General features: G+C 38.1%; 2 protein-coding genes across 2 annotated transcripts; both read left to right on the top strand.

The window, feature by feature from the left end:
* The first annotated feature begins 277 nt into the window (after window positions 1–277).
* LOC130993217 (inactive leucine-rich repeat receptor-like serine/threonine-protein kinase At1g60630) lies at window positions 278–3,696 on the top strand. The gene is made up of 2 exons (XM_057918025.1): window positions 278–2,266; window positions 2,892–3,696. The coding sequence occupies exons 1-2, from the start codon at window positions 979–981 to the stop codon at window positions 3,554–3,556; spliced, it is 1,953 nt and encodes a 650-aa protein (XP_057774008.1). The 5' UTR covers window positions 278–978; the 3' UTR covers window positions 3,557–3,696.
* Window positions 3,697–7,170: 3,474 nt separating this feature from the next.
* Window positions 7,171–8,033, top strand: LOC130993937 (uncharacterized). The gene is made up of 2 exons (XM_057918973.1): window positions 7,171–7,685; window positions 7,761–8,033. The coding sequence occupies exons 1-2, from the start codon at window positions 7,500–7,502 to the stop codon at window positions 8,031–8,033; spliced, it is 459 nt and encodes a 152-aa protein (XP_057774956.1). The 5' UTR covers window positions 7,171–7,499.
* Window positions 8,034–14,014: the final 5,981 nt, after the last annotated feature.

Consider the following 14,014-nt stretch of genomic DNA (forward strand, 5'->3'; position numbering starts at 1 on the left):
TATTTTTAAATAGAATGAATATATTTTACGAGTAGTGAGGGGGTAACCTTTTTTTAAAAAAAAGCAGTAGTGAGGGAGTAATTAGTTGTTAATTGTTGTGAAAATGCATTTGACCTAAATTAAAATGTGATGTAAAACTAAAAGGACGATTGGTTAGCAAGGGATCCGATGATGTTTGGATGAAAGAAATGGATTTAGCACTGCGTTCGAGGGAGTTAAGCGTGCATGCATAATGGCTTCTTTCTCTATGAATTTTAGCATCAAAATCACTTTTTTATATAACAAATCATTGTCTTGATATGAAGAAATCAGCAAAAAAGAAAAAGAAGGTATTTTTGGGTCTGCAAACCCTCAGTTTAATTCACGTGATGCTTTCAGCCATGTCCCCGTGAGCATGAAATTCGAGGAAAGCGCAAGCGCCCACTCTTTCTTTCTTTTAATTTCTCCTCTAGAGAGAGAGAGAGAGAGAGAGAGAGAGAGTTGAGTAGAGATCACAATTCACAAACAAACCTCCATTAGTGAAACACCCTGTAATGTGTGAGTAGAGATAAGTCGCCATAAATTTATACTCCAATTCTTGACTCTTGTTGTGGTTGCTTCTCTCTCTCTCTCTCTCTCCTGGTCAAACCTAATGTGCAGACAGCGACACTAATTGGCGCCCTTACTTTACACTTCATTGGCCCCCCAATGATTCACAATAATCTTGTGTCACACTCCTATAATTACACTTTCCCTGCAGTGATGCTACTAGATCTGGAGATTCCACCAATTATCATAATGCTAAAGCTCAAGACAGAAAGCCATCACCCTTTTCGATCCCCCATCTGTCTAGGCGTTTTCTGTTGATCAAGATTTTGAACCAAATGATGATACCCCTTTTTGCTAATTCTAATCATTAATTTGATTTTCTTTCCAAGATTGCACCTTTGAGAGAATAAAGCAATGCATTAGTGCACTCCCCATTCCAGTTTTCCATCAATGGCTATTGGTTTCTGTCTGTTTTTGTTGGTGTTGGCTGCATTTCCACAAGTAAGATCAGGTGATGCTGAGGCTCTGCTCTCCCTCAAGGCCTCCATTGATCCATTGGGTGTGCTGCAATGGCAGCAGGGGATTGATGTGTGTAAGTGGGAAGGTGTGAAGCAATGCCTTAATGGGAGAGTGATGAAGCTTGTGGTTGAGGGATTTAATCTAAGTGGGAGGTTAAATGGGGAAAGCCTCAATCAGTTGGATCAGCTGAGGGTGTTGAGTTTTAAAGAGAACTCACTCTCTGGTGAGATTCCACAGCTTGCTGGACTTGTCAATCTCAAGTCTCTCTTCCTCAATGACAACAGATTCTCTGGGGGAATCCCAGCCGGTCTCTCCGCCCTGCATCGCCTCAAAGTTGTCGTGCTGTCCGGTAACGGATTATCCGGTCCCATTCCTCGTTCATTGCTTGAGTTGAGTAGATTGTATGTGCTTTATTTGCAGGATAATCAGTTGAGTGGTGGGGTTCCTCCATTTTCTCAGAATACTTTGAGATTCTTTAATGTGTCTAATAATTTGCTCTCTGGGGAAATCCCAAAAACTGCTGTATTGGTTAGGTTCAATAGCTCCTCGTTCGTTGGTAATGCTGATTTGTGTGGCGAACAGATTCAAAAACCGTGTATTTTGAGTCCATCTAGTAGTCCATCAATGGCACCCTCAAAGAATTTGGGGCATAGGAAGAGGAATAAGAAGCTTGTTTTGATCATTGTGTCAAGTGTAGGAGGATTTGCCTTGTTGTGTACTGCAACCGTGCTTCTAATCGTGTGTTTGAGGAAAAGGAGAAAGGGAAAGGAAGGTAGGGATAAGGTGGTTGCACGAGGGGGGGACGAGGGAGCGCGTAGTGGTGTTGGTAGGGATGATAGTGGTAGGGCTAGTAAGCAAGGAAGCTTGTCTTGGGACCAAGGGGGCGACGGGGTTGGTGTTTTAGCGTTCCTTGGGCCCGGTGATCAGTTGATGAGTTACAGCATGGAGGATTTGCTGAAAGCCTCAGCTGAGACGTTGGGGAGGGGAACAATGGGGAGCACTTACAAGGCAGTGATGGAGTCGGGGTACATTGTGACCGTTAAGAGGCTCAAGGAGTCGAGGTACCCTAGGATGGAGGAGTTCAGGAGGCACATTGAGATTCTTGGTAGGTTAAGGCATCCTAATCTGGTCCCCCTCCGCGCCTATTTCCATGCCAAGGAGGAACGGCTACTCGTATACGATTATTTCCCAAATGGCAGCCTCTTCTCTCTGGTACATGGTGAGTTGCATCTTTCACTCCCATTACTAGCAAATGTTTAATAATTTGCTTCTCGAAATGTGTGTTTTTGTGCTGTTTTTGTCAGTAGTTATATATGCTTGTATTTGTGATACATTGATATGTTTCCTACTACCTGCAAAGCTCTAGTTCTGAACTAGTGATGAGATAAGCATGAAACATAGCTCTCTCTTATTAGCAAACTAACTTTCATTTCAAGAACACATAGAACCTTTACAATGGTTTGGATTTGCACAATGCAACTGAATGTTACTCGCAAGACTAAGATTACGTTTGATTTGGATACGGCTCAAAAATGAAAAGGAAAAAGAACATCACTTAGCTTGTCTCTTGCTTCACTGCTGAAAAAACTAGTTATGTTCATATAAGTTGACTACTTTCATATGCCTAGCAGATTGGCTTTGTACATGCTACAACTGAACTTTATACATATACAAATCTTGATTCATACACTACTAGTATATGTTAATTCATCTTTGGTTATGTCGTGCTTGAAATATGGTTCAAACTCAGACAGTTAGAGGTCACTTGAAAGAGAACAAACCACTTAATCATGTTTCTTATTTGGAAATGAATTTTGTCCCCGAATTAAGTGTCCCATTTGCAGGAACAAAATCTGCAGGTGGTTCAAAGCCTCTGCATTGGACATCATGTCTGAAAATAGCAGAGGACTTAGCTGCAGCATTGGTTCACATCCATCAAAACCCTGGCCTAACTCATGGCAACCTCAAGGCCACCAATGTTCTACTAGGATCCGACTTCGAGTCTTGCCTCACGGACTATGGTCTAACCCCGTTGAGGAACCCCGACTCACACGAGGAGCCCGGGGCCTCCTCCCTTTTCTACCGGGCCCCTGAATGCCGCGACCCGAGAAAGCCGGTGACTCAAGAAGCTGATGTGTACAGCTACGGAGTCCTCTTGCTGGAGCTGCTGACTGGGAAGACTCCTTTCCAGGATCTCGTGGAAGAGCACGGCTCGGATATACCGAAGTGGGTCCGGTCGGTTAGGGAGGAGACGACGGAGTCGGGGGACGAGCATTCCTCGGGCAATGAGGGGTCGGAGGAGAAGCTCAATGCTCTTCTCAACATTGCGATGGCGTGCGTTTGTGTTGCGGTTGGGAGCCGGCCGGCCATGAAGGACGTGGTGAGGATGATCAGGGAGGCGAGGGCGGAGGCGCAGACGCAGGTGTCGTCGAATAGCAGCGATCACTCGCCGGGGCGGTGGTCCGACACGGTGCAGAGCTTGACAAGGGAAGATCATTCCAGCATATGAATATGAATGTGATGGCTTTTGATGATTTGTGTATTCTTTTGTTTCTCCAAAAGTGTATTTTTGTGGTTAGATTATATTTATTTAGTCATTGCTTTTTGGCTTGGATGTTTTTGCTTTTTTATAAATGGTTTTTCGTGATCGGCTTTGTTTGTGTGTTTGAATGGTGAGCTTTACCCAACTAATATCCTAACTAAATGAATTGTTTGATAATATTTCATCAATATTTCTTTAGGGGATAAAAATAAAATTATTCAAAACAAAGTCCTATTGTACTTTATAATTGAAAATTCTAATTACTTGAAAATTGAAATTAGAAATGGATTGGGCTGAGAAAAATTTGGAAAGACATTGGGCTTAAAAAGCCCGTTTACTTTCTTCCTCAGGTTTCCAGCCCAATAAAGTCGATTGATTTCATATGAATTGTTTAGTTCAATATATCTTAGAGCTGAGTAGGCCAACAAATTCCATCCGGCCTCAGCTAAACCCTAAAAATATGAACTAGTTCCTCAAATTTGTCAAATTTAATCATTTCACACACTGGCTCAACTTTATTGGAATAATCGTTGATATTTTTTTGCTTGGTTTATTAATTGTGAAGCTTTTTAAAAGTGGCTGGCTACCCTATATCTTTTAAGGTCTGTTTCTTACTTTTTCCTTTTCAGTTGCCATATCTTTTAAGGTCTGTTTCTTACTTTTTCCTTTTCAAGTAATTTATTTAAACATTTGTGAGAGCATCTGTGGATTGTGGTGGAGACCGGAGCAAGGGTGGAGCAAAATATCGAAAAATCGGTATACCGTACTGAAAAAATACCGAAAATATCGAAATTTCGGTATACCGTAAATTTTGATCCGGTATTGTTTAGTACGAAAACGGTATCAATTTTTCTCATACCGCGGTATACCGATGTATACCGATACCGCGGTATATGCCGAAAAATCGGTATATGCTGTTGTTTTAGTATATACCGTGGTATCGGTAATACCGAAACATCGGTATATACCGATAGTATATACCAAAAAAATCTGTATATCGCCAGAATAAATTTTATATATATATATATATATATATATATATATATATATATAGGATCATGTAGTATCCAAACTTATGGTAGTACTGTAGGTCCTAATATCAGCCGTTGATCTTTTTTTTAAATGGCCCAGATCTGATCCAATTTTTAAACCTAATTTTTAAATGCGGAAGGGTATTTTCGTCTTTTAATTCTTAGATTATATTTCGCATGCTACTTCATTTTACCTCGTCGTCTTTTATTTTTTTACATCGCAGTCTCCGCGCTTGTCTTTCTCTCTTTAGTGTGATTCTCTTCGTCTGTGAGAATTGTTGTTTTCTCATAGTGTTAGTTCGTTTTCTCGTTCTTATTGTGTTTTTAATTGAGGAATCAGGTATTGATTATTCGTCGTCATGATGTTCAGTTAGGTTTTTTTTTTAATTCGTTGTTCGTTGTGATGACTATTATTTAGTCGTTGTGTTTTTATTTTGTTTAGTTTGATGATTTTATCGTTTTTTTTCTTCTGCATTATGTATAATAAATCTAAAATTGTTTTTGCGTTATGTGTTGATATGAAATCTGTATTATTTGTTTAGTTTTTTTTTTAAATTTGTTGTGTTTTTCACGAATCAGTGAATAATGACATGCATATTAGATTTATATTTTATGCATTGTTATGCTATATTATTTGTACGTTAAATCTTTGTTTTTATGATAAATATTTGATATTTTAATTTATCTAAAACTTTAACTATCTTTATTTTATTTTGAAATTTTATGCATTTTTATAATAGATATATGCATGTTAATGGTTCAGATTATGCATGTGTGTTTAAATATTTTATTTTTATCGGATGTATTTATTTTGCTAATATATTGCTATGCATTCTCGTATTTATACATTATGCATTTGGTTATTTGAGATTATGCATTCTCGTGTTTAAACATTATGCATTTGGTTATTTGAGATTATGCGTTCTTGTGCTTTACATTGTTCATTTTTTTTGCAGATGGTGTTTTTTTTCTGATCAGAGTTCAACTTCTGATACAGTATTTTTACCTCAATGTGATGATGAGTTTAAACCTATTGTTGGGAATAATTTTTCTACATTAAACGATGGTGAAGAGTTTTATATGGCTTATGCTAAGCGTTGTGGGTTTAAGGGGCGTCTTGGTCCCGTTAAGCGTACGAAATATGGGGTGATTATTTCTAGACATGTTTATTGTAGTCGGGAAGGTTTAAGAAATCCTCTGGTGGTGGAAAGATTAGATCTAGGATGAATACAAGAGTAGATTGCAAAGCTCGTATTATTCTTCGTGTTGTTGATGGTGGTTCTTAGTCTATTGTGAATTTTATTGAGGCTCATAGCCATAGATTTGTTTCAGATAATCTTCAACATTTTATGTTGTCTAATCGTAAGTTGGATCATGGGCATAAGAAGTTTGTATTGAACTGTGTTAAAACCAATATTGGTCCTGTTAAATCATTCCATTTGTTTAAAGAATTGGTTGGGGGTTATGATAAAGTTGGATGTACATCGGTGGATTTTAAGAATTTTGCACGTGATTTGCGTGCATATGTTATTGGTTCTGATGCTCATATTCTATTGAATAATTTGCACAATAAGCGTGAGATTTGTAGCGATTTTCGATTTGAATATGCAGTTGATAGTTCTGATAAACTTACAAGGCTATTTTGGGCTAATCCTTTATCAATTCAGAAATATGATGCTTTTGGTGAATCTGTATCATTTGATGCGACATACTCAACTAACATGTATGCATACTTATGATATATGTTATGCATCTCGTTATATAACATTATGCATTGTGTTTTTAAGTTTGTTTTTTTTTTATTTTGTTGTTACAGATATAATTGTGGAAGATGTGTGACCTTTGGTGCTGGTCTAATTTCTCATGAGGATGAGAAATCATATTCATGGATTCTTGAGAAGTTTGTTGAATGCATGGGAAGAAGACCAAGGATGATTATTACAGATCAAGATCCAGCTTTAAAAAAAATTGTGGAACGTATTTTATATGATACGCGTAATTGATTTTGCATGTGGCATATCATGGTTAAAGTTATGGATAAGGTTCCACATCGATTTAAGACCGATGCACAATTTAAAAAGGATTTTGATTGTTTTGCATGGTCTGAGTATACTGAGCCTTTGAGTTTTGAAAGAAGATGGAATGATTTAATGGAGAAATATGGTTTGGTTGGTGATAAATGGTTTGATTCTATGTTTGCTCAGCGTAGTTATTGGATTCCTTCATTTTTTAGAGATTTCATATGAGTGGCTTATTTAAGACAACGTCTATGCCTGAGAGTCAGAATAGTTTTTTCCATCGGTATTTCAATAGGGGTGCAAATCTGATAAAATTCTTTATTCATTTTGAGTGTGCCATTGAAGCTCAAAGAAATCAGTGTGATCATCTCAATAGTGTTGATGAATCTTGTTTCCCAGAGTTGGTGACAGATCTGCCAATTGAAAGGCATGCAGCAACTGTTTACAGTAGTGGGATATTTGTTGAGGTTCAAAAGCAGATTGTTTCAGCTAGTTTCAGTGTGGATTATTAATTTTAGGGTTAAGGTGCAGATAGGCCCCTGAACTGTACACCCTTAGAGCGATTTACTCCCCATACTAAGTGTGTGTGCAAAATAGCCCCTAAACTATCAAAAACCTAACATTTAAACCCTCATGACTAAACGACGTTAGTCAACGTTTGGTCAATTTTTTATTTTTTATTTATTTCAAAATTGCGGGGCCCTCATTGCAATGCTTTACAACGGCCATTTGATTTGGGGCAATTTTAGGGATCGCAGAACCCTAATTCGCGTTTAGGGGTTATAAATTGGTGAGAAATACACCAAATCACGTTGAACTAGTGTAGGGTTTTCCATTATTGTTGGTATTCGAGATCGTACCATGAGTTTCCACTCAGGTAATGCTTCTACCCAGTCACGGGATTGGCGGCAGAGAAGGAACGAGTGTTTGGGTGATTCGACGTATTGTTTTTGCGTTATTGAAGGTGAGAGGTTGAAATCACCGATAAGAACTTCGTGGACTGAAGACAATCCCGGAAGAAGGTTCTATGGGTGCCAAAATTGGAAGGTAATGATTTTTTTTCATACAAAATTTTCTTGATGTGTGAAGTTTTGATTTGAATTAATTTTTGAATGTTTGTAGACCAAAAAATGTCGATTTTTCAAATGGTACGATGAACCTATGGGCGAGAGAGCTATTGAAGTTATAAATGAGTTGAGGATTGAGAACTTGAAGCTTACAGAAATGAATTCAAGATCAGCCACTCCTACTGATTTAGAAGCTGATATTGGTCTTATCTGGGACATGGTTCAAGATTTGAAAGATGATTCCAAAAGAGCAAGAAACACAAATAGATTTCTTGTTAGCATTTTGTTTGTAACTTGGTTGGTGTTAATCTATGTAGTTCTAGCATAGTTGGAGAATTAGTTTGGTGGTTGATGTAAGAATGAACATCTGAAATATTGCTTTATTGTTGTAAGTTTTTGGTTGATGAACATCTGTATTGGATTCATCGTTGTTAGTTTTTGTTGATGAACTTCTGTAATGGATTTTGGTGTTAATATAGTTGACATTATGTTGCTGCCATTTAGTGTTAATATCCAAAATACATCAACTAGAGAGAGTGTATGAATCACAAAGAAGATTGAACAAGTATAACATAAAGCATATCATTAAATTCACAAGTCATGGGCAAAATGCCAGTTTTCAAGTGAGTAATCCAGTCAAATGAAACCAAGTGAGTGATGGCTGCAAAAGCTAATATCCAAACCATTATAACCACTCAAAACAAATGAAAACACATAAAATCAGTTTTAAAGTACTTCTTAACAAGATGACAAAGGTGATATCAACTGTGAGTTGTTGATCCTGCAGTTGACACCACATTTAGTCTCCTAGGAGACCTTCTAAGCACTGGTTCTTGGTGTTGTTCCTGTGTTTTGTCTCTTGGAGCCTTAAAAGGCTTTGTTCCTGTCTTCTTGATCTTCGAGGAAGGACCAACTGATGTGGTTGGTGGACTGCTCTTCCTCTTCTCCATTCTCTTTTGCATTCTGAGCTCTCTCTCATTGGGGATAGCAAATCTGACATTTGGTTCTGATTCTCTTGGAGTCCCCTCATTTATGACTAAAGACTGTGATCCTCCGGGCTGTAACAAACATTGAGAGGAAACACTATAAGTCATTTAGTTCAGTTCTATCAACAATGGAGTCCAGTTGTATCTAATAACTTACAAATAGAATTTGTTTTCCTGTTTCTTCATTGACATATAGTCCGAGTCCTACTGGTGCTTTTCCTTTAGCTTTAGTTGAGGTGGAACACTCTGCTTCTTTGTTCACCTACACATTTTACACAAGTAAATAAAATTTTATGGTACATATTAGTTAAGTGAATGCAAATTAGATATCCTGTGATAATACCTTAGTAGGGTTCAGTGGACATGTCATTTTCTTGTGGGTTGCACTCCTACAGAGGGTGCAGTGTTGTTTTTTCCCCACCCTTGACAACTTGTGCTTCTTCTTTGGCTCGTGAGCTGCTCTCACTCTGTTCTTCTTAGGCCGTCCTATCTTCTTTTCCACTTGGGGTGGTTCTATGGCATCTTGAGCTTTCACATTCCAAAACTTCACACCGGGCAGTGGTTGGATCAAGTGTTCATATGTTTTGGCATATGTGTCCCTGTGGTAACACTCACTAATGGAAAGAAGTGGATCCAGTGAGCTTGAAAAAAAAGAAGCGATGGCATGTGAACATGGGATTCCAGTCAAGTCCCAACCCCTACAGGTGCAAGTCTTTGTATCAATAAACACTATGTGTCTATCCAATCCATCAGTCACCTCATACCCATACTCACCATTCCACACCACATTACAGTACACTGAGTCACTCTTATTTGCTTCAAATGTTTTCATTGCAGATGGGGACCAGACACTCTTCCAACTATCCAATCCAGTTTTCCTCTCCCTAATCCTCTTCATGGCAAGCAACCTAATATCCTCTAGCATGCTGATAATAGGTTTGTGTCTTGCATCACTTATGCTAGAATTAAAAGACTCAGAGCAATTGTTATCTACCATGTTTGTAGAGCATCTGGTGCTTTGATATGCCCTGGACCAGTGGGCAGGAGGGTAGTGTAGAAGCTCATCATGGGCCTTCTTGTTTATGCTCCTCAGTTTGGCCATGTTCAGTTTGAACTCTTCATCAAAGCTACTCCATGCTGCAATCCAAAATCTCTTCTTCATCTCCTCTCCTCTCCACTTCTTAGCCCAGTTGGCATATATATGCCTTGCACACCACCGGTGCTCAGCATATGGAATTATGTCTTTCACAGCTTCCATCAAACCCCGTTACATCAAAGATGAATTAGTCATGTGTAATAAAATCTGATGTAGCATCTAAAACTAAGTAATTGGGTACCTTCTGCATATCTGAGATTATGGTGATGTTCTCTCCTCCCTCAAGCTGTAAATCTTGCTTTAGATGTCTCACAAACCATGTCCAGTTACTTTTGTTTTCCTTGTTTACAACAGCCCAAGCTATAGGCAATATCCCATCATTGCCATCCTTTCCCACTGCTGTCAAAAGGCAGCCAAAGGTGACCCCCTTTAGATGGCATCCATCAAGACAAATTAACTTCCTACACCCTCCCAACCAGTTCTGTTTCAATGGCTCCAACATAACAAACAACTTCTTGAAGACTCTTTTGTTGCTCTCTAACTGTTCAACAGACAAACCAAGCTCCATTTTTGTACCGGGCATGACTTCCTTAACCTTTTCAATATATGCACAAAGCCTATTGAATTCTTCCTTGTAGCTGCCCTCAAGGTTAGTTATGATGTCTTTCTTAGCCCTCTTACACTTGTGAAGACTCACATGCAGCTTAAGATGCTCCTTTACATGGCCTTGCATATCTTTACTAGTGAACTTTGGGTTTCTATATACAGCATTCTTAAAATACTTAGCAAGATAACCTTGACTGGCACTTGGAACTTCCCTCTGCTTGTTACATGTATGATCAACCACTAAGGTCTTCACAACTAACCCTTCTACATCACCATCATTAGACACATGAATAACAAATGGACACTGTGCTTCATTCATACAAACAACTCTTATTCTCTTAGGTTCATTTTTAAGGAACTTCAATTTGTACCCAAACTTCACCCCATATGCATGTATAGCATCCCTAGCATCCTGGGCATTTGCAAAAGTCATGCCCAAAGCAAAACTACCATCCTCCCCATCTTGTACAGACCCAACCATCACACTCTTAGTTTCTTCCTCACTATCTGATGATTCCTGACTAAACACACTGGAATCATCAGAATCTCTCTCATCATGCTCACTCTCTGCCTCTTCTCTCTCATGACTAATCTCAGTCTCTGCCTCCTCTCCATCATGATCATTACCCTCCTCTCCAAGCCTAACCTCCCTCTCTGCCTCTTGTTCAACTACACTACCTGGCTCTGCCCCTTCCACCCCAGTTGGTTCTGCCCCTGCCCCATCTACTGCCTCATTATCACTATCATCCGGGAACAAGGCAAATGGAGTGATAGAAGGCATAGGATCTCGGTCATGGTCAGCAAATAGTAGTATCTCCTCTTGGTAGTGCCTAGAATCCCTAAGGTGAACTAGCCCAAGCTCTAACTTATAGTCCTCATCACACGCATAAATTTTCTTAGGTTTACTCCCATATATCTTCTCATATTCTTCGTTAATTCGATCAAAAGTCATATTATCAATAGTTTCCTCAAACTCAGCAGAATTATAACCATCGTGAATCAAATCACCAGAAACTTCATCCTTTTTCCATATACCCCAAAAGTTGAAAACAAAGTTAACACGACGCGCCATACTGCACATAATTACATACGACAAGACAAAACATCACAACCACGTTCAAGCCATAATCGATGAATCAGAAATAAAAAAAATTCCCCAAAGAGGTTTGCATGCGGCAAAATACTGGTCAAACAATAAAAACTCTATGCGTACTCACCTGGAAATCCTCTTCTTCTTCGTTGTTTCCTTCTTCTTCCCAGAGTCGGGCTTCTCCTGCTAGTCGGCGATTCAATCTTGAAGTTTGGATGATTTCAGATGAATTCTCTACTTTGGAATACTTGGGCGACGTTTGGGATGAAAGGGGGTTGGAAAAACCCGCGTAACAATTAAATGAGGGCCCCGCAATATTTAAATAAATAAATAAAAAATTAACCAAACGTTGACTAACGTCGTTTAGTCATGAGGGTTTAAATGTTAGGTTTTTGATAGTTTAGGGGCTATTTTGCACACACTTAGTATGGGGAGTAAATCGCTCTAAGGGTGTACAGTTCAGGGGCCTATCTGCACCTTAACCCTTAATTGTATTTAACTTGATTGTGGATCTAAAATTGTAATATTAAGTGTGAGCTAATGATTAAAATATAGCAATGACTTTAGCACAATAATAAATGAAATTACATGAGATATTTGAAAATTTAGCAGATGCATGATTAGATCAACAAATGAAATTACATAAGATATTTGAAAATTTAGCAGATGCATGATTAGATCAACAATATTTTATATAAATATCTGATATAACATAATCATATAATAAAATTAATGATTGAAATTTTTTGTGATCGAATGTATAATTTAGAAAATTATATATAGATATGATTGGAAACATAAAAAAAGTAAATGGAGAGAAAATATACAAAGAATAACTTTTTATTTATTTAAAGTAAATATTTCCAGTGAAGCTATGAGATTTGAAGTGGCGTACATAAATATAAGAGATACAACATCAAATTTTGTCCACCATTTTTTGTATGTTATGAATATTCTACCCTTCTCTCTCTCCTCTCTCTTTCTCATCTCGGCTGCCGCTCTCTCCTCTCTCTTTCTCATCTCCCTCTCTCTCTCTCCAGCGGCGCCGAGCTTGAAGAATTCGTCGGAGCTCTCGCGGCCTGGGCAGACTTCGTCGGAGTAGAGGATGAGGCGGCGGCGGTGGAGGAGATCCGGTCCTCTGAAATCGGTGGCGTGGAGGAGGTCGGTCAGGTGGCGGAGGATGAGGCGGCGGCGAAGGCAGATCTGAACTGATAAGGCGGCGGTGGATCTGATCTGATGAGGCGGCGGCGGTGGATCTGATCTGATCGTTGCGCCTCCTCCTCCATCGGCAGATCTGATCTCCGCTTCCTTTGATTTCAGCCATCGACAGATCTGATCTGATCTGTGCTGCACGTATGGCACTTATGGCACTATTAGTGCCATAAGTGCACACTTCCCCCTAGGGTTTAGATATTCCATTTAGGGTTTAGATTATCCATTTGGGGTTTAGATGTTTCATTTGGGGTTTAGATGTTCCATTTAGGGTTTAGATTATCCATTTAGGGTTTAGATATTCCATTTAGGGTTTAAATGATGTTGTTTCTGTATTTGTGCTGCACGTATGGCACTTATGGCACTATTAGTGCCATAAGTGCCCAAATGATCATTTTACTTGGTTTTATTTTGAATTTCCGTTGGCACTTATGGCACTATTAGTGCCATAAGTGCCAAATATAAATACAATACATAAGTACTATTTATTTTATTGTTAAATATATATTTTTTACTTTGTATTTATCTTAATTTTATATATAATACGTTTAAATTATTTAATAACTATATTATCATTGCACTTTATATAAAGGTGAAAATATATTTTCGGATTCAAATTATTTATTGAGTAATTGATATGGATTTATTTTATTCTAAATAATAATTTTCTTATATTTTGATTATATTTAATATTTATATTTATTTATTTAATACTATATCTTTTAATTCCGATTCGTCGTGCATCGCACTAATGGTAGTACTAGTTCTTTATATAACACAATTCTCCCACCCTCTTTCGTTTTATTTTTCAACGTGGGACATTATTTCTCTTTAATTCTCATCCTTCTCACTACTTTTTGTCCCACATAAAAAATGCAAGGAAGAAGATAACGAAAGTTAGCTTATAAATAAGATTTTCTACATAAGATTGAACTTCACTAACTTGGCTATATTTTTTCTTTAATCCTCAAGATTAAAAATAATAATAATAATAATAATAATAATAATAATAATAATAATAATAATAATAATAATAATAATAATAAAAGTTTAAATTTGAAATTAAAATTAAAATTAATAATTTAGCAAATTTTTATTTTAATTTTAATTTTACGGTTATCCGACAAGTATCCTTCCCCCATTGAGTAATCCCCGCCCCGACCCCGCCATGATTTAAAGAGGTATGGAGGCGGGTTCAGGGATGCATTTCTTAAGCGGGTATGGGTATGGGGATGTGAAAGCAATACCCGCCCCCGCCCCGTTGCCATCCCTAAGAACACATAGAAAAAGCAGTACGCAGACAAGGACACGATAACAAG

Source organism: Salvia miltiorrhiza, chromosome 7, assembly GCF_028751815.1.
Source record: "Salvia miltiorrhiza cultivar Shanhuang (shh) chromosome 7, IMPLAD_Smil_shh, whole genome shotgun sequence".
NCBI lineage: Eukaryota > Viridiplantae > Streptophyta > Magnoliopsida > Lamiales > Lamiaceae > Salvia > Salvia miltiorrhiza.

What these genes read in the sequence shown, in the direction of transcription:
- LOC130993217 (XM_057918025.1), top strand. Translation starts at nt 979, where the DNA reads ATGGCTATTGGTTTCTGTCTGTTTTTGTTGGTGTTGGCTGCATTTCCA. An exon ending in CCTCTTCTCTCTGGTACATG is followed by an intron (nt 2,267 to 2,891) that starts GTGAGTTGCATC and finishes TCCCATTTGCAG; the next exon opens with GAACAAAATCTGCAGGTGGT.
- LOC130993937 (XM_057918973.1), top strand. Translation starts at nt 7,500, where the DNA reads ATGAGTTTCCACTCAGGTAATGCTTCTACCCAGTCACGGGATTGGCGG. An exon ending in ATGGGTGCCAAAATTGGAAG is followed by an intron (nt 7,686 to 7,760) that starts GTAATGATTTTT and finishes GAATGTTTGTAG; the next exon opens with ACCAAAAAATGTCGATTTTT.